This window comes from Choloepus didactylus, chromosome 10 (genome assembly GCF_015220235.1).
Source record: "Choloepus didactylus isolate mChoDid1 chromosome 10, mChoDid1.pri, whole genome shotgun sequence".
NCBI lineage: Eukaryota > Metazoa > Chordata > Mammalia > Pilosa > Megalonychidae > Choloepus > Choloepus didactylus.
In genome coordinates, this window is record NC_051316.1 from 86846419 (window position 1) to 86869276 (window position 22858).

The following is a 22858-nucleotide window of genomic DNA, read 5'->3' on the forward strand; positions in this document are numbered from 1 at the left end:
TATTTTGTAAGGTGTCCCTCAATATAACTTTAATGTTTCCTTATTATTAGATTCAGGTTGTATGTTTTTGGCAGGAATGTCACAGAAGTAATGTGTCTCAAATGCATCTCTTTGGAGGTACTTGATGTTGGTTTGTCCTCTTCTTGCTGATGTTAGCCTTCATTACTTGGTTATGGTTGTGTTCACTCCACTGTGAAGTTACTATTTTTTCTTTTGTAATTAATAAGAAGTTTGTGGAGGGGTATTTCGAGACTATGGAAATATACTGTTCCTCACCAAACTAGTGTCAGCCTCCAGAGATGATTCTTGCCAAAATGGTTGCCAAATAGTGATTTTCTATCATTCCTCTAACATTTATCACTGGTGTTCTATTATAAGGGAGAGCTCTCCTTCCTCCCCCATTATAAAAATATTTTCATTTAATTATCAGTATGAACTGAGAATCTTATTTTATTCCATGAATATTGTTACTATCATTATTTATTTTGATGCTCAGATTGTACCAGATTTGGCCAGGGAGTCCCTTTAGGCTAGCTCTTGTATTCCCATAATTTGAGGGTTTTTCCTTACTTTCTGGAACAAGATATATCAGGCCCACATTATACTTTCTCTGCCTCAACCTTTTCTCCAAGAATCCTGGCCCTTTTAGTAGGGCATGGTAGATGACATTTTGAATGATAGGCCCATCAAGAAATGAAATACAACCCTCACAAATAGGCAAATGGGATTGCCAGCTGCACCCATATAAGAACTAGGTTCAGAGTAGAGGAGATGACAATTCTGAAGAGCTTAGACTGCTCCAAGGGGGCCATGTCAGGCTTAACTTCATTTAAAAAGGAAGCTAACTGATAGATGGGCTCAGGATATACCCATGGCTATAACTATCTTGCGAAGGTCTAGAGAGGTAGTAAGAAGATACTAATAGGGTGAGCATGCCCATGTTGGGAGACTGCTCAGAATTGGAATAGGCCCAGCAGGCCCCATGTGAGTCCACCATGAGGAACCATTTGGAGAGAAGGCTTTCTCTGTGTGCTATCAGGAGAGGGAAGGTAGGCCTTGGAGCTGCCGCTGAGGACAGTGTAGGCTCATATGCTATTCTAAGACCCCAACCCTAGCTCTTGTCTGGTCTTACCACATGATATCCACCGTTCCCCATACTTGGGACCTCCTCCTTGGGTTGCCAGGGCATTGACCTCAAGCCTGGATGATGTGTTGGTCCTTAGTGTGCTTGTACACTCCCATCAGCAGGCTATCAATGTTTGGGCCATACTAGCCAGCAGGGAAGGCCAAGAAGGGCACAGTATAAGCTGCTTGGTTTGGGAGTGGCAGAATCTCCTGTGAGCTCTGTCCCACTGTCAGGCCTTCACCTGTGCCAAGTCACCCTGTGGAGGGGCCCCTAGCTACTGCAGAATGAGAGCAAATGGCCCCAAGTGCTGTACCAGCACTGGGACATAACTCCTGAAATGCAGGCCAAGACTCCTAAACTCTGCTTTCTTTGGGTTCTCCCAGACCCATCCAGGCCACTGGATTGGGTCTAAAGAAAATGACCAGGATGGTGGAAGAGTCTCCAAAGAGGAGGAGGGGAATCCAGGAGCAGGGCAACCCCAGGGAGATGAAGACAGTAAATCTCTGGAGAGTTGTCACAGGGCAGAGGGAAGAGATATCCTTTGAGGGGCTCCAGAAGGTAGGGGTACTACAAATGGGGTAGGGTTTGTTTCTTTGTTCACCCACCCATCCATTCAACAAACCATGAGCAGGATGGGCAGGGTTGCTGCCCTTGCAGGGCAGGGAAGGGGTAGGGGGTGGGATCAGACAAATCCACAGACAATTCCAATGCAGAGGATCCAGTACCACCATGGGCAATGTGGTGGTGGTGGTGGAACATTGAGGAAGGGCATGGAGTTCCGGGAAGTTATTCCACAGAAGTGAGGATGATGAACGATCCTGAGGGATGAGTAGGATTTAGCCAAGGAGAGAGAATTTGGTTCAATTAACGAAAAACTTATCAGATGGAATAGGCTGTCCTGGTCAGTCTGGCCTGTTATGTGGGAGAGAGAGCCTGGCCCCCTCAACCAGTACTGGCCACTGCAAACCAGTTTCACTTCCCCGAATAAAAAATAGCTGGAATGGGTGTTGTGTTCCTCTCATCTCTGTCCAGCTGCCCTTTTCCTGCTACCTAAAGTCCTAAGTAACAGCTCTACCCACACCTCTCTGCTCCTAACAGCTGACTATGAACATTCACCTATTGATGAAAGATAAGCAGCATCATCACTCAGAGCTGCAATTCCTTTTGTATAAAATGGGGGCCATAACCTCACAAGTCATTGGTTAATATGTATTGATGATACACAAGATGATTTTAGGTGGCACATGGATGTATCATACTACACGAGGTTATGCTGGCTGTGCTACACTGCAGCAACAAATGACCCCCAAATGTCTGGCTTCAGCAAAGGTTTATTTTGCTTGTGGTACACGTCCACGATAGGGCAGCTGGGACTCTGCTCCGTGTCACCCTCACATTGGAGCCAGGCTGATGGGAGCAGTCCCATCTGAGCCTTGCTGGCCTCCTGGTGGGGAGGTAGGGTGGGGTACTATACTGTACTATATATCTGCTAAATTTTTCTTTAAAACTGTTCCAAAAAACAAAGTCTATTAATTTAAAAAAAAAAAGACTTAAAAAATATTAAGTACTCAATTTCCCCTCAGGTGACATAGATATGGTAAAGTTGAAATCGCTGGGTGACAGAAGTTGGCAAAATACTGTTAATGGATATGAAAACCCTTTGCAGACTGTCAGGTGATCCCCACATGTGGATTCTTATTGTTGATCTTCACAAGGCCCCATGGACAGGCAGGGCTGGAGTTACAACCCGATTGACACATCCCATCCCCGAGCCCCTGAGAAAGGCGGCCCCTCCAGCCTCAAATCTGGAATGTGGGAACAAGCTGAATGGATAAGATGGTCCCCAGGACCCGCCTGTCTCCTGCAGAGGCGGCACTGGTGCCGCTGGGGAAAGTGAGGCAGTGCAGTGCCTGCACCCAATGCCTGGGAACTCCAGCACTTCCCCAGACTCCCTCCCCCGTCAAATGCCTCTTTTAAAATATAGTACTTTATTTTGGTTATTGAGGTTTTCATAAGCACTTGGTTCAGAAAAAGTCATCTTACAAAATAATAAAGGCAGCATTTTGTACAGCGACTCACATTGGGGCCACCAAAGAGAAGTGTGAAGGACAGTGCTGGGCTGGGAGGGGGCAGTGCTGCTGTGCCCAAGGTCCTCAGGTCAGGGTAAAGCCAGGGCTCCTGGCTCCTTCTGTCCCCCTCCCAGCCCACCCAGCAAGGCAGCACCTAGGGCCTGACAGGACCAGTCTGGGAAGGCATTGGCGAAGAGCACAACAGCAACCCCCACAGGCTGGGAGAGGCCCCGCATGGAAAGCCGTGTGGGAGGGGACTACTCAGGCCGAGCCACTCCTGCATCCAGCCCCCTTCCTCGACAATCGGGGTCCCAGCCCCTTGGCTCAGGAACCTTGACACATGTGCAGTATGCTTCAGTCAAGTTTTGGCAGCTAGCCTTCCCCTCTGCACTCAGGCCAAACCCTGGCCCTAGGCTGATGATGGGGACACAAACAGCAAGACATGCCCTACCCTCAGGGACAGGGAGTGGACCCGGATAGCTCCAAAACAAGGCAGAAAGTGCTTGGGACCCTGAGAGGGAAGAGAGAAAAGGCTACTGGAGTTGATAGCAGGGAAAGAGCATTATCATCCGGAGGAAGGGGTGTGCTTCGTGGAGATGGCAGTGTCTGAGTTAAACCTTGAAGGGTGGGTGGGATCCGGATGTGGGTACATGGCAGAAAAGGGCATGCCAGGAGGAAGAAGCAGCCTGAGCCAAGGCACAGAGTGGGAAAACATGGGAGGGTCAGTAAAGGCAGGTGACTATCCATGAGAGGACATGGATACACACAAGGGGCCCTCCATCTGGACCAGTCTCTAAAACTGGGGTCCAGGAAGGGGTAGCTGGTGTGGGTGCTCTCACATGGGATTTGGATCTTCCTTCTGTGGCAGGCACTGAGCTGCTATCCTCCTGAGTCTGGAAGCAACTTGAGGGTGGCGAATTGCATGCATCACCACATCCTCCCGGCCTGGAGCCTGCCCATACTCCTGAGCTGCTTGAAGGAAGCTTCTGCTGGCACCCCTCCTGTTTCCCACATGTCCCTTTGTCATCCTGTCTGAAGCACCTGCCTTCCTCTCAGGTCCATGTCCAAGTGTAAGAAATGTCCTTTTAAATAAGCTAAACACAGGCAGCTGGAAGAGAGTGCTGATGTCCCTGGAAGGTCTAGGAAAGGGGAAAATTCTGGGGCAGTTGTCTCTTCCCACTTCACCAGAATCCAGGATCAATTCCCTCCCTCCAGAGCAAACCTGCTCTTCCCTGAGAAGTGTCTGTGTTTGGTGTGTTAAGAGGTGGTTCCTTGTAAACCAAACAACAGAAAACACTCACCGAAACTTCAGGCATCATTTGATTTTCCCTGACTCTTCATAATTGCCACAAGAGCTTGAGTGACGGGAAACCTACCAACTTTTGTCCCTCTCACTCGTTGAAAAGCATTTCTAAGTTCCTTCCTGCTCAGCATTGTGGCGGAAGGGTCTTGGAGGTACTCTGTTCTTAGTCTCCAGCAGACTGGAGACCCAGGAGCCTGTCTGTCAGGGTGGGGGTGTGGGGGAGTGATGAGTAAAAGGACGGAGAGGGGCCTGGAGTCTTCCCAGGCACTACTTCCATCTGAAGGGCTTCACCTCTCAGTTCTTCCGAGCACCTGTCAGGGCCTGGGCCTGAGAGCAGGGAATGTGGTCTGCTCCGGAAGTCCTCCAGGCCTGAGCTGGGGCGGTTCTGTCCTTACAGGATGGTGCAGAAGATGCTGCGGTTGCTGTGGTAGCCACCTTCCACACGGGCTGTGATCCTGGTCGCCATGGCCGCCACCTTCTGCCCACTGTGGGCTGCAGAGGGGCCTCTGAGAGAGTTTTCAAGGTGAGGCCGTGCTGGGGGGTTCACCAAACGCCATGTATCAGACCTGGGGGTGCAAAATGATAGCATGAACCCGTTGAGAGGTCTAGAGCTCTTGCTGAACACCCTGTACAATCATACCTTTGGTTCAAGATCATTAGGCCTAGATTTTAAAAACTGGTATAGGTTTTGTCTCCCAAGTTAGTGGATAGCCCAAGGAGGTGGGACATGTGTGAGACTAAGGGACAAAAGTCCTGCATTCTAGTTCTGGCTCTGCCTTCAACTCTGTATGTAACCTTAGACAAGTTCTCTTATGGTCCTCTTTTCCCCATCTTTAAGGGATGAGGTGAGATCAGTGGCTTCCTTTACCTTTATTTTTTTTGCCTGCCTTCACCTTTATTATTTTTTAGCTGTATGACCACGAATGTTTATAGAAGTTTTATTCATAATCATCAAAAACTAGAAACTACCTAAATGTCCTTCAACTGATGAATGGGTAAAATGTGTGGTACCTTCATACAATGGAGTACTACTCAGCAATAAAAAAGGAATAAACTACTTACATGCAACACCATGGACGAATCTCAGGTGCACTAGGCTAAGTGAAAGAAGCCAGACTCAAAAGATATGTTTTCTTTTATATGAGTATCTGGAAAATGCAAATCTAATGGGGTGGAGAACAATCAATGGTTTCCAGAGGCTGGGATGAGGGGATTTGGGGCTTGATGGAGCTCTTCTATTGTATGATTGTGGTGGTGGTTACGTGACTGTATGTCAAAATATATGTAACTGTCCACTAAAAAGGTGACTTTTACTGTATGTGAGATATACCTAAATTAAACAGACATACAAACTCCTTTGTCAAGCACAATCTCATTTGGGAGCCTAAAACGTGAGAAAGGTAAGAATGAACTGGGGGTTGGCTTCTGGAGTGGTGGCATGAGGAACTTCGTGGCCTGCTCCCCAGCAAAACTGTCATAACTAGTGAAAATTATAAAAAGAAAAAACAGTAGCCCTTTAAAGTCTCTGGAAATTGTCCTACAGGCATACAGCAAATGAGGAGACATTTGTTCAAAAAAATTTACTAAATTTTGGTAAGAAGAATGAGAGTCTACGGCACTTGAATCCACCCCAGTTCAGTTAAGGGAAGTTCCAGTCTGGGTAGGTGTGGCCAAGAGGCTGGGCTCCCTCTTCCTTCAGCTTCTAGTCTAGGGCTACTATATCTCCCCAGGAAAGCAGATCACCAGCTCCATGTTGCAGAGGCTAAATTCCAGGCACCTGCAACTAAGAGAGATTGGGAGCTCCCTTCCTCTACCCAGCCACCATCGGTAGGGTAGAAGCTCCACCCCAGAAGCAGCAGGTCAAAAACACAGGAGCCCTGATTGCCCTTGCTCCCACCTCACTGTAGGAACATCCACACGGGGAGAACCAAGCTGAGAAGGCCCGAGGCTACTGCCCCCACCTAACACCCTGTTCACAGAGCAGGGGTGTCCCTCTTGGAGAAGCAAGTCACTGTCTCCGTCCCCAGCTCTGAAGCAATGGCTCAGAAAGACAGGCCATAAGAACAGCGAGCTCTTAAGTGTTCTCCAAGGAACTGATTTTATCTGGAACAGAGTGTGGGGATGTTCAAGCCGAAGGGTGCTCTTAAAAACAATGGAGATTTGGGTGAGCAGGGAGACCAGGCAGGAGGCAGCTCCAACAGCACAGGACTGATATTAACAACAACAAAAACGACAATTATTATTTTTTACAACCAGTATAGCATAACACCAACCAATCAGAACAGAGTCCATCACAGACAACTGGAACAACCTTACTGGTAATAAAAGCTGTGGGTCAGGTGAGAGGTAGGTGCTGAACCCGAACTAGGGCAGAGGCAGTGAGGGGAAAAGGGGTCAGGTACAAGAACACTGTAGAAGCTGAGTTAAGAGGACCTGGTGACTGACTGAATTTTGGTGTTAGGGAGACAGAGAAGGCAAAGGTCTTGCCATCAGAACAGTGGGTAGATGGTGATGTCACTGAAATGGGGAACAAGGGAAAACAAAGAGGCTTGGAAAAGATGAGTGTGTGGAACCTGTGGCATACTGCAGCAGAGGCAACTAACATTTTTGTAATAACTCAGACACTGCGCTAGGTCACATGATCTTATTTCATCTTCAATTGGATTTTACTAAGGCTCAGGGATGTTATGTAACTTGGCCAAGGTCACACAGCCAGGAACTGGCAGAGCTGAGATGTGAAACCACATACCCGACTCAAATCTCATCCCTCCCAGGGAGTGAGGCATCAGCCCCCAACCCCGCCCGACACAAAGCCCAAGCACAGGCCTTTATCTGACCAGAGCTGGAAGCTGGCAGGGTGGCAGGGAGCAAGGGCAGCCACAGTCACTGGGCCTGGGCCTGGCTTCCCCAGTGACCTTACTGTGGTTCCAGAAGGCTGGTTCAGGCAACCCCGGGCACTCACTTTTTCTTGAAGACCAGGAACTTGTTGTTTTGCATGACGCATTCTCGATTGTTTGAGATCTGCTGAAAGATGGTCTTGTTGGTCTTGCCCTGGAAGATGATGTTCTCCTGCACCAGGGCCTTGGCACGGCCCCGCACTGCAATGCCATAGGCCCGAAATGAATGGATCCGATTCTTTATTACCTGGGAGAGGAGCCAGAGCTTGTCACACCTCAGCACCTCCCAGACTGGTGGGGAAGCCAGACAAGTAAACCATCAATAATAAAACTGCGGGGAAAGAGTATGCTGAGTAAGTCAGCAAATAGCCATTGGAGCTGAAAAGGGATATGGAGACCAGCCTCGGGTGGCAGGAGCAGGGAAGGCTTCCTGGAAGAGGAGACAGCTAAGCTGTAGGAGTTTACCAGGTGCAGAGCAGGGGAGAGGTGTTCCAGGAAGAAGGTAGAGAGGGAAGGGGGCAGTGCCAGAAGCCAGGGCCACTGGCAACAAACTGCAGCAACAGAGTGCCCCTCTCTCCCTTCCTCTGCTCCTACAGTGCTCGGATGCAAAGTCAAGGAATTCTTTACTCCTTGTCTAAGTCATGAAGCCACAGAGCCAGAAACAGACTTCAGGATCATAATTCCATAAGGGCAGGGACTGGATCTATATGGTTCAACACTTGGAAGCCTAGCACCCAGCATAGTACTGTACATAAAACGGGTGCTCAGAATTCACAGAAACAGAAAGGAGATTACAGTTTATTAGGGACAGGGGTGGGATCAGGTGGGGAGTAAATACTTAATGGGTACAGAGATTATGTTTGGGATGATGGGAAGTTTTGGTAATGGATGGGGGTGATGGTAGCACAACATTGTGAATGTAATTAATGCCAATGATTTGTATACTTGAGAGTGGTCAAAATGGGAAATTTTAGGTTGTATGTGTTACAATAAAAAAAACTTAAAAAAATAGGCGTTCAGAGTTCACAGTCCTGTGGGGAAGCTGGATAGGTGCAGGAACAGATACAAAGGATAAAGGATGTAGGGTAAATGGGTAAAGGAAGAGAGCGAGAGCACAACAGGAAGTGCTCCAAGGCGGGAATGGGCACGGGCACCACGGAAACCCAGGAATGGGGCGCCTCAAAGAGCCTGGAGGATCGGGGAGACTTCCTGAAGAAAGTGAAAGCTAAGCTGCAGGACTGACTGGGGTAGATAAAGGGTTTTGGAAAAGGGGTACTCCATACAGGGAATAATGTGTGCAAAGTCCTATGGCAAGAGTTCTCTCCTCATTAAGCACCTTCTGCATACCAGGTCCTATGCAAGAATATTCTATTAGATGAAGAGAGCTGAAATAGCCCCGACCTTGACCTGGAGATCACAAAGATACCTCAGGTGGCTCCCAACACCATGAAACTAGGAGGTGACCCCTCATCTTGGCTTCCTGCTGGTTCCTTCAGGACCCAGTTCATTGTCCTTTCCTGTGTGAAGTCCCACTTACATCTCCCAGGCTGGGCTTTGGCAGGAGGCAGGCTGTCCCATGCATCCCCAAGCACTTAAGGTTCTACTCAGCAGAGAGGGCACAAGGACTTTCCCAGGGCCATGCACTTTGTTGGCACCATGTCATACACACACGCACACACACACACACACCTTCGTGTCGGACCTAGGCAGCAGCTGCAGCCCACTGCCCCGGTTGCCAATGATGTCATTTTCGATGACAACAGTGCTGTCGCCCTTGGTGATGATGCCGTGGCCTCTGTTGTCATAGATACCGTTGCCCCGGAGCTCCACCTTGCACTGTGCCTCGACCTTGACCCCACTCTGGCGGTTGCAGGAGATGCTGTTGTTGGCCACGCGGGTGAGCTGGCTGCTCTGAGCCACAGTGATGCCTCTGTCCCCATTGGCGTGGATCACATTGGTGATTACGTGCAGTGCCTCACTGCTCTGGACATAGAGCCCCGAGGCTGTGGGGGGTGGGGAGCAGGGAAAGCACAGTGTGGTCCCAGGGTCAGCCCTGACAACACCAGTCAGGAAGAGCCCTCCCTGAATTGTGCACCCCAGGAAAGAGGTAGAAACACTCAGAACCAGCCCTTGGGTTTGCATATTGCAAGCTGGATGACAGAACAGTCTCTAGGAACATCAAGAAAACTCTGTTCCTTACTAAGCACAGCCAGGGAAACATGGTGCTAGAAGGCTCCAGACTTAGATGGTCATCTGGTCCAAGCCCTCATCCTGCGCTCAGACATCCCCTACAACATCAGTCACTCTACCGCTATGTGCACCTCTGGTGGCGGGGAGCTCACTACCTTATCAAGGCTGCCTGTTCCACCTCTGGACAGACAGATCTGCCTGAAAGAAAGTTGTTTTGTATGGTTTTATCTCCCATACTGAGTTGAAATATGCCTCTCTACTGCTTTGGAAAATTTCTTTGTAAGGTATATTCTTAGATTTTTTTGAGCAGAAAAATTTATTAAGCGAAGTATTATGTGTATAAAATGTTTTACAAATTTTAGAAAGGAAAAAAACAGTGCTTGAGGCTGTGGATGCTTAAAGACACTGTGTGTTAGAAGCATAAAAAGGAAAAAAATCAGCAGAATGAGAGCAAGATTTGGTCAGAAAGCACACTTGCCAGCCAGACCAGGAGCGAGGAGGAGGGCTCTGCTGTTCTCACAAGAGCCAGAAGGACGGCGCACGTTGGGAGGCATCTGTGTGGAGCACAATGACCGGATCATACTGGGAGCAGTGTGTGCTGTGAGCCTCTTAAGTTCCAACGTCTTGGTAGCACCTGCCTATTGCTCCTCTGTGCTCGGCTGAGAACAGCAAAAATAAATCAACTGTTTGTGAATTTATGCAGCTTCGTCTGTTCTACTAGGCAGTATGGCCACATGGAGTGAATCTGTACTTGGAGGTGACAGAACTCATTTTCAGCGTAAGTGGGCTGGGGCTGCTGGCCACTGCTCTCCTATCTTCTGCTACTTCCCAAAGAATGGGCTTACCTGGGACACAGATACTTTTCCAGATATCTTTCCATGGAAAGGAATGGATAGCCATCTATGAAAGATGACCCAGGTACAAAGGCATGAGTTTACCAAACCTGGCTGATCATCCAGATTATCTGGGGAGCTTTGCAGAAATGTAGATTACAGGTCCCACCCCACCAGCTCTACTGAAGAATAATCTGTGGACCAGGACCCAGGAATCTATATTTTCAACAAGCCCCCCTCCCACCTCCTCTCCCCAGTGATTCTGATAATCAGCCAGATTTGGGAGCATTGACATTAGATGAACTCTGTAATATATATATATATATATATTTTCAATTCAATAAATATCAAATACCATTTTGTATCAAGTCTAAGATAACATGGTTTAAAACATACTCATTTTCTATGCCTCTAAGAAAGAAAAACTACTACCTATTAAATCATGATACATGTCACCAGAAATGTTAAACTGTGACAAATATGTCTTAGAATTGATTAAAAGTGTGCATGCCAGGTGTGGGATTTGGTACTGCAGGGGCATTACCAAACCTTGGGGCAGGGGGCACCAAGATGAGTGAGATTCAGCTCCTTACTTCAAGTTCACAGTCGACTGGAATTGATGAAACCACCACCGAAATAAATACAGTCAAGGGGCCCCATAATAAGTGCTGCTGGGCGTTGGGGGAGGGCACAGTTCAAAGAAGGAAAGGGTGGAGGGGTGTATTCACAATGGGCTTTGAGGTTCAAGTTGGTTTGGGACATGTGGATGGGAGAAAGGGAATTTTAGATGAGCAAAGTCAAATGGCTGGGAAAGAATGGATCCAGGCCCAGGGAACATGGAGACCAAGGGCCTGGAATGCTAGGTTGGGAGTAACCGTGAAAAGCCTTGAAGGCTCTAGAGCAGGGACTGCGGAGGGGCAGTGCACTCACCTCCACTGTGGTTGATACTGTTAGACTCAACAAGAGCCACGGTGATGGGCCGGCGCAGCGGGTCGTCATCCTTCTCCAGCTCTGTCTCCCAAAGGATGGCATCCCCGTCCTCGCTGAAGTTCTCCTGGGCCCCATGGCCTCCAGGGAACTCGCTGGAGCCATCTTTCTGGCTAAACACTGCCACTCCATAAAGGCCATTGTAGCTGACGTGGTTGCTGGTGACGTGGGGCAGGCTGGACGACATCATCCACACACCACAGCCTTTGTTAGCTGGGACAGCAAAAGGAGCTGGTCATGGACACCCAATCTCGGGGGAGGTAGTACCCAGCATCTCCCCAAGACAGGCTGTAACAAAGGCTTGATTTGCTAAGTGGCCCTGGATGAATCACTTGATGGCTCTGGCTATAGGCTGCTTCTTCATACAAGGAGGATAATAATAAACAGCCCAACCTCTGCTGACAGAGAAGAAAGCAGCACAACCCCAGAAGCCATGCTGCCTCGGTTTGAATCCAAGTCCTACCACTTCACAGCTGGGTGACCTTGAGCAGAGTACCAAACACCTCTGTGCTTCAGTTTCCTCTTTTTTTTTTTTTTAATTTTATTTTGAAATAAATTCAAAGTTACAGGAACAGTTGCAAAAACAATACAAACCCCATACACAGCATACCCTGACCCCCCTCCCCCGATACCCCGATCCATCAACTTTAACATGCTGTCACACCATCATTTCTTTCTTTCCCTCCCTCCCTCCCTCTCTATCATCCATCATCTATTGCTCTGTCTTCTGAACATATGAGAGCAAGCTGTACACATTCTTGAACAAACACTATAATTCACATATACACTTCCCATGAACAAGAACATTCTTTTATGCAATCCCATTAAGTGCAGTTAAGAATTTCAAGAAATTCAACATTGATACAAAGCTTAAATTCTATATTTCCTTTTTTTTCCCCTTATGTCCTAACTGTGTCCCTTTGAGCCTCCTGTCCTCCATCCTCAGATCCCATCCAGGGTCATCTTTGGCATTCAACTGTCATCTATCTAGACTGTCTTTTTTTTTTTTTTCTTAATTGTGGAGACATATACACACAGCCTAAATCTTCCCATTCCACCCCCTCCCTAGCATTCCATTAGTGGGATTAATCCCACTTAGAATGTTGCAATGCTATCACCTTCCCACCATCCATTACTAGAAATTTCCTTTCACCTCAAACAGCAACCCTACACTCATTTCTTAACTCCCCATTGCCCCTTCCCCCACTTCTCATAACCCATACTCTACTTTTCATCTTTATGGTCATATTCTCTGATAATTTCTGTGTTTACTGTGGGGCTTAAATTTAACCTCTTAAATCCATAACAATCTTGGTTTTCTTTGATACCAACTTAACTTCAATAGGACACGTAAACTATGTTCCTATACTCCTCCATTCCCCTACCTTTATATAGTTCTTGTCAAAAATTACATATTTTACATTGAGTCCAAAACCACTATTTGTCATTAGAGTTTATGTATTTTATATCCTGTAGGAAGTAAATAGTGGAGTTACAAATCAAAAATTATTGACTTCTATTTGTATTCCATTGTGGTCAGAGAATGTGCTTTGAATATATTCAAAATTTTTTTTTTTAATATATTGAGGCTTGTTTTATGTCCCAGCATATGGTCTATTCTGGAGAAAGATCCGTGACCACTAGAGAAAAATGAGTGTCCTGGTAATTTGGGATGTAAGGTTCTATATATGTCTGTTAAAATTCTCTATATCTCTTTCTCCTTTCTTTGTTTCTCTGTTGGTAGGGCTCCCTTTAGTATCTGAAGTAGGGCAGGTCTTTTATTGGCAAAGTCTCTCAGCATTTGTTTGCCTGTGAAGAATTTAAGCTCTCCCTCAAATCTGAAGGAGAGTTTTGCTGGATAAAGTATTCTTGGTTGGAAATTTTTCTCTCTGAGAACTTTAAATATATCATGCCACTGTCTTCTCACCTCCATAGTGGCCACTGAGTAGTCACTACTTAGACTTATGTTGTTTCCTTTGTATGTGGTGAATTGCTTTTCTCTTGCTGCTTTCAGAACTTGCTCCTTCTCTTCAGTATTTGACAGTCTGATCAGAATATGTCTTGGAGTGGGTTTATTTGGATTTATTCTATTTGGAGTTTGCTGGGCATTTATGCTTTGTGTATTTATATTGTGTAGAAGGTTGGGGAAGTATTCCTCAACAATTTCTTTGAATACTCTTTCTAGACCTTTACCCTTCTCTTCCCCTTCTGGGAATGAGTCTCAAATTTGGACGTTTTATTTTATCTGTCATATCCCTGAGAGCCATTACGATTTTTTCGAATTTTTTCTCCATTCTTTCTTTTGTTCTATCATTTTCTGTTCTGTGGTCCTCTAGGATGCTGAGTTGTTGTTAAACTTCCTCTAATCTTGTATCATGAGTATCCAGAGTCTTTTTAATTTGGCCAACAGTTTCTTTTATTTCCATAAGATCTTCTATTTTTTTATTTACTCTTGCAATTTCTTCTTTATGCTCTTCTAGGGTCTTCTTTATGTCCTTTATATCCTGTGCCATGTTATTCTTCATGTCCTTCATATCCTGTGCCATGCTATCATTCTTTGACTGTAGTCCTTTGATTAACTGTGCCAAGTACTGTGTCTCCTCCAGTCATTCGATTTGGGTGTTTGGGATTGGGTTCTCCATATCATCTGCTTTCAGCAAATGCTTTAAGATTTTCTGTTGTTTTTGGCCTCTTGGCATTTGCTTTGCTTGATAGCTGTGATCTTCCAGGACCTCTGCTGAGGGAAGGCTGTGCTACGCCACAAGTGTGTGCCTTCCCTCAAGGGAAGCCCCGGGCTGCTGGGCCAAGCAGGGGCGCTCCCAGCCTGATGCAAAATTGGCTGAATGGGGTGTCTCAACCCCCCCCCCCCTTTTCACACAGCTCCACCTTCCCAGCTCCAGGACAACTAGTTGTGCCATGGGGCACACTCCCCGTCAGTCTGGGATTCCTGGCGTGGCTCTGGGCTGTGGGTACGGCCTTGAGCAGGAGCGTCGCCAGCACGCCAGGAAGCCGGCTGCAAGGGGTGCTGTTTCTTTCTCCTTTTGGCTCTCCCCTCGGTCCCTCTGGCCCCGGGACAATCAGCAGCAGGTGTGGGGAGGGCTATCCTCCACACCAGACACCGAGGCGTTGGCTATAGCCCACTCCTGCAGTGCTTCACTGTGCTGTTCTCAATGCCGTATCTGCAGAGGCTCCCAGGTTTTTTTTTGTTTGTTTGTTTTTTTAAAGAACTAGTCCATCTTCAAACACCAACCCACAGTTTCCCCATGCTGCAGCACAGCCGCGGGACTTTCAGCAGGCTTACTCACTCGTTTCAGAATGCAGCCTCCCGGTTTCACCAATTGCACAGACTCTGTGGTTTTAGCAGACCTTGTCCAGCTGGTGCATCTCTAAAACTGGTGTTCTGGGTCACTTTCTGGTTTTTATCTAGAGATTTTCATGGAGGGGTTTTTTTGCCCTGTCTCACCTAGCCACCATCTTAGGTTCTCCAGTTTCCTCTCTGTTAAAACGGGGTTAATAACTGTATCCACCCCAGGAGGCAGTCATAAGGATTAAATGCAACAATGCATATAAACAGCCTAGCAGAGTCGGGCCTCACAAAATATTAGCTATTATTATTACTATCATCATCATCATCACTGGTGTAGTCAAGAAACCTAAAGCTTTGCCCAAAGTCACAGAGTAAGAAAAGTTTCCACCCTCATATTTTCAGTACTCTGAAGAGTTAGGAATTAGATTCGTGTGTGTGTCAGAGTTTAAATGGCCCTGAGACATGATCCAATTCCTGCCTTTTGCTATTTTACATGGGGTTAGGGCCCTCTGCCATGCTGACACGGCAGGATCAGTCTGAGGGCTACTGGGTAATTCACTAGAGGCTCTTGCTTTCTGGGAGGGGCTGTGTGACTGTGACTAGAGATCACTCCTGCTGTTCAGAGAAGTTCTTGAGGGCCAGGGAAAGGCGGTGACTTTGTACAGGCCCCTTCCTGTAGCTGGAACCCGAGCTGGGCAGACCCCAACCCCTTCTCCCCGGGAACAGGCTCCTCACCGTAGATGGTGTTTCCTTCTATCAGCCCCTTGCCTTCATCTCCCACCACCACGCCATCTGAATAGCCGAAGCAGATGAGGTTGCTCCTGAGGACAGGGATCCCTCCGCGACGGATGTCCACACCACCCCACTGATTCTCACGGATGACATTTTCTATGGAGAGAGGCAGAAAAGAAAGTCAATGCCCAAGGGCTGCCACCAGGGAGACACAAGGACTTGGACAGCTGAGAGAAAGGACACCCAGGCCTTACCCTGTCGGCAGTCAGCAGCCCAAAGCTCATCTGGTGCTTGATGTTTCAGGGACTTGTCTGCCACCTGCTTGCCCTGAGGCCGAAGGTCTGTGTCCGCCTTGGTACACTCCTATATCCCCAGTACCCAGGGTACCAATGGCCTCAAGGACCGATGATTAGGAATAAACTGGCTTTAGGGTCCCTGGACCAAGGAAGATAGGGGATGTTTGTTGTGACGTCTGTTCAGGGAGGGCTCACGGCAGAATTGACCATTTCATCACAAGACCGGGGTGTCCTTCTCAGCCTCAACTCTGCATTCTGACCATACAGAATTTCCTTTCATTTAACCCTGGGAGCCACCACCTCACGAGTCAGAAAGGGTGGTCCTGGGACATTGCTGCCCCCTGCACTGTGGCAGGACAGACTCTTGGCCTTCTGGGACGAGGTGCATTGGCTCATAAAAGGCCTGGGTGACTGGCCCCTGACTGCCGCTGTGGCCGCATCTCATACCACCCACCCCTGGCTCACCACTCTCCAGTCCTCCCGAGGGCCCTCGCCACTCCCCAGGCATGTCAAGTCTGTTCCCACAGCTGGTTCTGCATGGAAGGTTCTTTTCCCAGGCCCCTGCCCATCATTCAAGTTCCGGCATCCATGCCACCTTCTCAGAGAGGCCTGCCCTGACCACCCAATCTTAAACACCTGTGCAGTTCCTCTGTCACCTTATTTTAATTAATTATCCTTAGAGGGAAAACAGAGTCACAAACAGATTCTTGTACATCAATGTTTACAACAGAATTATTCACAATAATGAAAAGGTGGAAAAAACCCAAGAGTCCACCAACAAATGAATAAACAAAATGTGGTACGTATACACAATATTATTATACTGTGGAATATTATTCTGCCATAAGAAAAAATGAAGTTATGCGACCTACTGCAATAAGAAAGAAACGTGAAAATATGCTCAGTGAAACAAGCAAGACACATAAAGACAAAACTTACATGACACCACTTGTAAGAGACCAGAAATAAGCAAATTTATAGAGACAGAAAGCAGATGAGAGTTATTGGAGGAGGAGAGGGAGAGATGGGGGGAGGCGGGAGGGGGAGTGTTCGTTTGTAAAAATTAAAAAAATAAAAATAAAAAAAGAAAGAGACCTTGGAGGAAATTAAAAAGTATATATCTTTAGAGCACTTATCACCCCTAGATGTGATTTTTTCATGCTTGTGTAGGTATTATGCATGTTTTTATTTATTTATTTGTCTCCCCTGCCTAAAATGTCAGTTCCTGAGAGCAGGGATGGTGTCTGCTTTGTTCACTGCTGTATCCCCAGCTCCCGGAACACTGTACACAGTGGGTGCTCGGTACATGTTTGATGAATGAATGAAGGTGGGATCATGCTCGGTGCGGCAGTGCCCTGTGCTGAGGCCATACTGAGGTGCCAGACAGAAAAGATACTTGCCTTATGGAATTTACTGCCTCGTGGCGCAGAAGACTGATGTTAAACAAATCACTAAGAAATTAAGTAAACTGCCCAAATAGGGCAGGGAAGAATGAGTGTATATGTGTATAACGGGGAGGTCAGGGGAGGCTCCCTGGAGGAAGTGACATTAAAGCTGAGACTTGAAGCATACGCAGGAGATGGGGAGGCAGAGGGAGAGTGGGGGTGGATTTCTGGAGCAGGCAGAAGCTCCAGGGAAAGCTGAGAGGAGGGATTCAGACAGTTTGTTTGGCATAAATGTGTTCTGAAAGTTACTTGAGCACTGGGCCTGGCGAGGAGCAGAAGCCCCCTCCACACCAGGCCAGTGCGAGAGCTGGGATCCTGGCACTTGCCCACTATTCAGAGCAGGCCACGGTCTGGCGAGGTAAAGGAGGGGTGTTTGGTCCTCCGGCTGGTGAGGATGAAGCCGGGGGTGTATTTAAGGCCTGAGGCCTCTCTACCCGTGCCCTGGCTGGCCCCAGCTCCAGGTGCTTTCTATCCCATACCTGTGATGAGGCCCTTGCCGTTCTCGTTCACTGCGATGCCGGCAGCACGGCCCTTGAAAATATGGTTCCCACTAAAATAGAAGGAGAACAAGACAGAGGTGAGACCAAGGCCCCAACACCAGGCTTCAAAGATGATGCCCAAAGCAATGCCTTCTCCTGTGGGCTTCCCCTGTGGCTCGAGGCGTAAAGTACTCTCTGAAGTCCTACAAGCCAGACATTTAGAGATCTTTTGTTATCACTGAGACAAGGTGACCATAATTAAACCTGTAACTATGCCTTATGAGCACAATGATATGCACTTCTCTGTGGCCTCTCTCAATGTCATCCACATGTAAACAACATTCTAAACAGATGTCGTTAGGGTACACAGGTCACAGGTAAAGTACTTAAGTCTTGGTGGTATTAAGAATTCCTAGGAGGTCATTTTAACCTTGCTTAGAAGTGATCTGTGTCCACATCCTGAATTAGACACAACTGCCTGCAACGAGCTGACAATCTTCTGCTTGCATCCAACAGCAACTCTTTATTTTCAACTTCATCGCCTATCCAATGAATAACAACATAAAATAATGACATGCCTTAAAAGATCTGAAAAGGGAGTTTCAAGAACATGAGAAGGAGAATTAAATGAAAACACACACCACTTAAATACAACCATTTTCCTTGTTTCAAAGTGACACCATGTGTGTGAAACTTCAGGAGCTGGGTTAGCCACAAATGGAAAACATATGAAAACATGTTCCTGCTCGGAGAAGTGCACACACACGCACACATACACACAACTCTTCCTGCCATGTAAAGGCCTTGCAAGCATGTTCAAGGACATGCATCTCTTTCCAGTCTCTCCACTTTGCTTTCACTCCTTATAAAAACAGCCCGTTACACCAAGATGTTAGCAGAATGGGGTCATCTCTGGAGGGCACGTTTGCTGTTATTTTACTGATAGGCAGGCTGTGTTCTCCTTCCCTAGTGGAAGGGCATCTTCCTTCTCTCAGAGAGAGACCTCCCACTTGCCCCTCATGTAATGTATCTGCAGATGTAGGTCCTGATATTCATCTGGGCCCTTCCAAGCCTAACACAGGGCCTGGAACCTCTTAGAACATCAATAATTAGGGACTGATGATTAAGTTTCCCACCTCCTAGGGCAGGGTCCAAATGGCTTATTTATTTGTTAAAAAAATGCTCCTATTGTTTCCCTCAGACAGATGTGAAGAGGCCGCTTTGTTCTGGTTACAATTCAGTCAGCTGGTGGTTACTGTGGGTTTCCGGAATTCAGTCGGAGCAGTCTCTGGGCTAGGGCATGCTCCATCCAGATCTCCAACAGCTGGGCCACAGGCAGCAATGGTGTGGATGGCACCTTTTTAATACAAACCTCACTTGTCTCCAGAAAGGATCCATGGCCATTTGGAGCAACATGTATGTGTGTGTGCTCAGGTCACGCAGAATGAAGATAAAGAGTGATCAAATCCTTTAGAAGGGGACACACTGCTGCACCAAGAACCAAGGAAGGGGTGTTTTTTATGGATGAGCAAAGCTTTAGGCCCACACTTCCTGGCAACCACGGTAAAAAGAGAAACACAAAAGGTTATACAACTCTCACTGGCTAAAAAAATATGCTACGGTTTACCTCATCCAGGCCAATCCAGGGATCTCAAATCCATTCTGTACCCTCCCCCAGATCCCTACCTCCCATCACAAAGAAACATAAAGGGAAACAGCGCAACACAGTCTCTCAAGGCAACTATGGTTTAAAAACCCCAGACACTGATCGATTAGGATATTCCTTGCTCAAAGCCCTTTAATGGTTCCCTAGCACCTATAAGGTAAAGTCCAAATTTCTTAGCTTGGTGTATTAGTTTTCTATTGCTACTGTAACAAATTACCAAAAACGTATAGACTTAAAACAACAGAAATTTATTATCTTCCATTCTGGAGGTCAGGGGTCTGAAATGGGTCATACAGGGTTAAAATCAGGGTATCAGCAGATCTGCATTCCTTCGAGAGTTTCTGGGGGAGAATCTATCCCTTGACTTTCTCAGCTCCTAGAGGTTGCCCACATTCCTTGGCCTGTAGCCTCGTCACTCTGACCTCTGCTTCCATCATTACGTTTCCTTCTCTCTGACTCTGACCATTCTGTTAGAGGATGGTGATTACATTGTGATTACAATGGGCCCATGCAGATAATCCAGGATAATCTCTCCATCTCGAATCTCAAACACATGTGCAAAGGCCCTTTTGCTATATGATGCAACATATTCACAAGTTCCAGGGATTAGGCTGTGGACATCCTTGGAGAACCATTATTTTGCTTAATACACTTGGCATTCATGGTCCTTCATGGTCCAGAACTAACCTCCCTTTCTAGGCTGATCTTCTACTCTATCTCCTAGGGCATCTCATGCCAGACACACCACATATCTCACAATTTTCCCAGACATCCCCTGAAACTCACTGCTTCTTGGCCCAGAATCCTTTTCTCTGGTAATAAATTCCTATTTACCCTTCAAGCACAATTCAAATGTCATCTCCCCATATGCCCTTCCCTGATGTGCTCCGTTGAACCCATCCATAGCTGAGCTCCTTTGGCCCTTGGCATGAAGAGCCAGTAAAGTACTTGTCTTAGTGCCTCTGGTGATCTGTGTATGTGTCTATTTTCAGGATGCAATTATAAACGTCACACAGCGGGGACTGTTCTTACGTACTTTTTATATCCCTGTCTCCTTACATAGAGTAAGCGCTGAAATGTGTCTTAAATAAATAACACACACACACACACACACACACACACACACACACACACACAGACTCATACTCTTCTTACAGCACTAATGCAAAAGAAGGAAAAAGAGCTTTACAACCATAAATGTTTATAGTAAGCTGTCTATACCAGTTAAAAAGTAGATGCCTAACAGCAATAGAACTGGCTTAAAAATGATGGAATATATATATAAAAAAGGAATGTTCTGAAACTTTCCAAAGTGATAAATATAAAGGCCATTCAACAACATGGAGAAGTACATATGGAATAATACAGGGAAAAGATATCCCAGAATACAGCTGCTACACATTAATGTCAGCTATTTCCTTAAAGCACACACATAACTGTGTGTGTCTTTGGCTCAAAAACCTTCAATGATCCCCCCACTAGCTACAAAGAATAAACTCCACCTTCCTCAGCCTGGTTTATATGAGTCCGTCCTCATCTGGCTCAAGCCTTCCCTCCCAGCATTTCTTCCACGATGCTGCAGGGCAGAGATGGACTGCCACAGGGATATAAAAGGTCATACTGCAGTGACCACAGGGCCCACGATTTTCTGGGACAGTCCCAATTTTAGGTGTTTTATTCCAGTGTCAGAGCTGGTGTCAGAATTTCCACAAGCCACTGAGTCTGCCCTGAATCTGCCGTGCTCTGCTGCCTTTGCCCATGCAGTTTCCTTTCTAGGAACGCCCGCCCCCTTCTCTACAAGAGTCCAGGTTCTACGCAGGTTTCAAGGTCCATCTCAAACGTCACCTCCTAAATGAGGCCTTCCCACAGCCTCTTGGTCAGAAGGATGCTCTCCCTCTCTCCTTCTCTCAGTACCATTTGATTGCGTTTATCACAGTCTGCCCCCAACTGTAGCCAAGATGGTAGATACAGGGTCCCAGTACTGCCAGTGTCCTTTCCCACCTGTGGCAGACATCACTAACAGATCATGGCATGTCATCATGCTGTGGCCAGATGTAGCCTCAGGAACTTAACGTGGCGCTGCAGGTACCACGACTGACCAGAGTTGTCGGGTGAAAGAAATCTCTAACGCCACCTCTATCTTAAGAGTTAATTCCGTGCATGTCCATCCTCCTAGGTTAAGCCCCTCGGGAGCAGGGAATGCCCTTGTTTACCTTTGTTCTCCCTTGTTATGAGTGCTCGGTAATGTTTGCTTTATAGATGCAACATGAAAGTGGTTGTGTTATTATGGTGGGAATACAGATGAGTCTTGTCTTTGCTGTGTCTGTCTGGTTGTTTTCATAAACAAAAGTGTTTTCAAATGGAGGAAAGACAGGGAGAAGGGAAATGAAGAGACGAGAGAGTCAAGAAGAAGCCATGGAAAGCGAGATGGTCTGGGCACGGCGGCACATACCTCACAACTGGATTTCCGTGGTACAGGATGTAAATGCCAGCCTCCTTATTTGAAAAGATTTGATTGTTCCGGATGATGCCTTTCCCGTTGCCGAGGACGACAATGCCAGAGCGAAGGCCATGGTGGATCTGGTTACACTGCAAGGAAAATGAAACACCACAGAAGGTGGGTCAGTCATGCTGGCAAGCAGCAGAGCACTAACCTCTCCCACGCAACTGGGCTGAGTGGGGAAATAGCCCCACTGGAAGATCCCAACCTCATGACAGTGTGCGTGGACCATGCTGCTGCCTTGCCCTTCCTGCAGAGGTGCACACATCGACACATAGAAGGGAGAACGTGAACATAGGAGTCTTCACTCGGTTACCGCTGAGGGCTCTTGTTGTCCATCATTGAGGCAGGCTACTCAAAGTTTCTGAGCCTCTAAAAAGTGCCCCAAATACACATTCATCTGGCCAGAGCCATACCTCCAGGGTCCAGGGAGCCCACCTCTTAGGGAAGGCCAGCACCCCAGTACAAAAGAACACTGGCCAAGTACAATCCGAAGGGTGCCAAGTTCAGAGAAGAGCGAGAAGTTCTAGCCCTCTGTCCTCATTCAGGGGAGGGCCTGTAAAAATGCAGGCTCTGGGGAGCTTCTAAGGACATAGAAGGTGTACAAGCTACAAGAACCCTGAGAGCTTACTCATTTCTAACACCTCTTTGTACAAATGGAGAAGTACACTCAGGGCAGAGCCAGATCAGAAATCTAGTTTTTCTGTCTCCCACTTCAGTGGCTTTTACAGTTGTTACACTTTTTAGATTACAATAAAATTATTTCACTGTTAATTTATAGCCTAAATCCAATTTCCAGTTCTTACTCACTTTCCAGATTTTCTCCTGAAGAGTTTAGCAGACTTGCCTCCTGGAAGTCCCTCCTAGGGCTGAGGAACTCGGAGAGAGAGGCACAAGCAATGGCATTTCCATCCCGCACCCTCTCGGAAAACCGGGACTGAAGCCTAACACCCCCTTCCCCACTCTGGCCTCTGCTTCTCTGCCCACAGGAGGACAAACTCCTCTCATCGCTTTGGCAACTATGGCAA

The 22858-nt window shown here is 47.1% G+C and overlaps 1 protein-coding gene across 2 annotated transcripts in view; it reads right to left on the reverse strand.

The window, feature by feature from the left end:
- Positions 1–3114: 3114 nt before the first annotated feature.
- FBXO10 (F-box protein 10) overlaps positions 3115–22858 on the reverse strand; it is a 66790-nt gene continuing 47046 nt past the window's right edge. For both annotated transcript variants that reach the window (XM_037798513.1, XM_037798514.1), the window contains 7 exons: positions 21783–21919; positions 17665–17735; positions 15448–15600; positions 11349–11618; positions 9085–9398; positions 7461–7642; positions 3115–5064 (listed from right to left, as the gene is read on the reverse strand). In XM_037798513.1, the coding sequence (XP_037654441.1) occupies positions 4890–5064; positions 7461–7642; positions 9085–9398; positions 11349–11618; positions 15448–15600; positions 17665–17735; positions 21783–21919 (1302 nt within the window). In that variant the 3' untranslated portion in view covers positions 3115–4889. The remainder of the gene's footprint in view (positions 5065–7460; positions 7643–9084; positions 9399–11348; positions 11619–15447; positions 15601–17664; positions 17736–21782; positions 21920–22858) is intronic.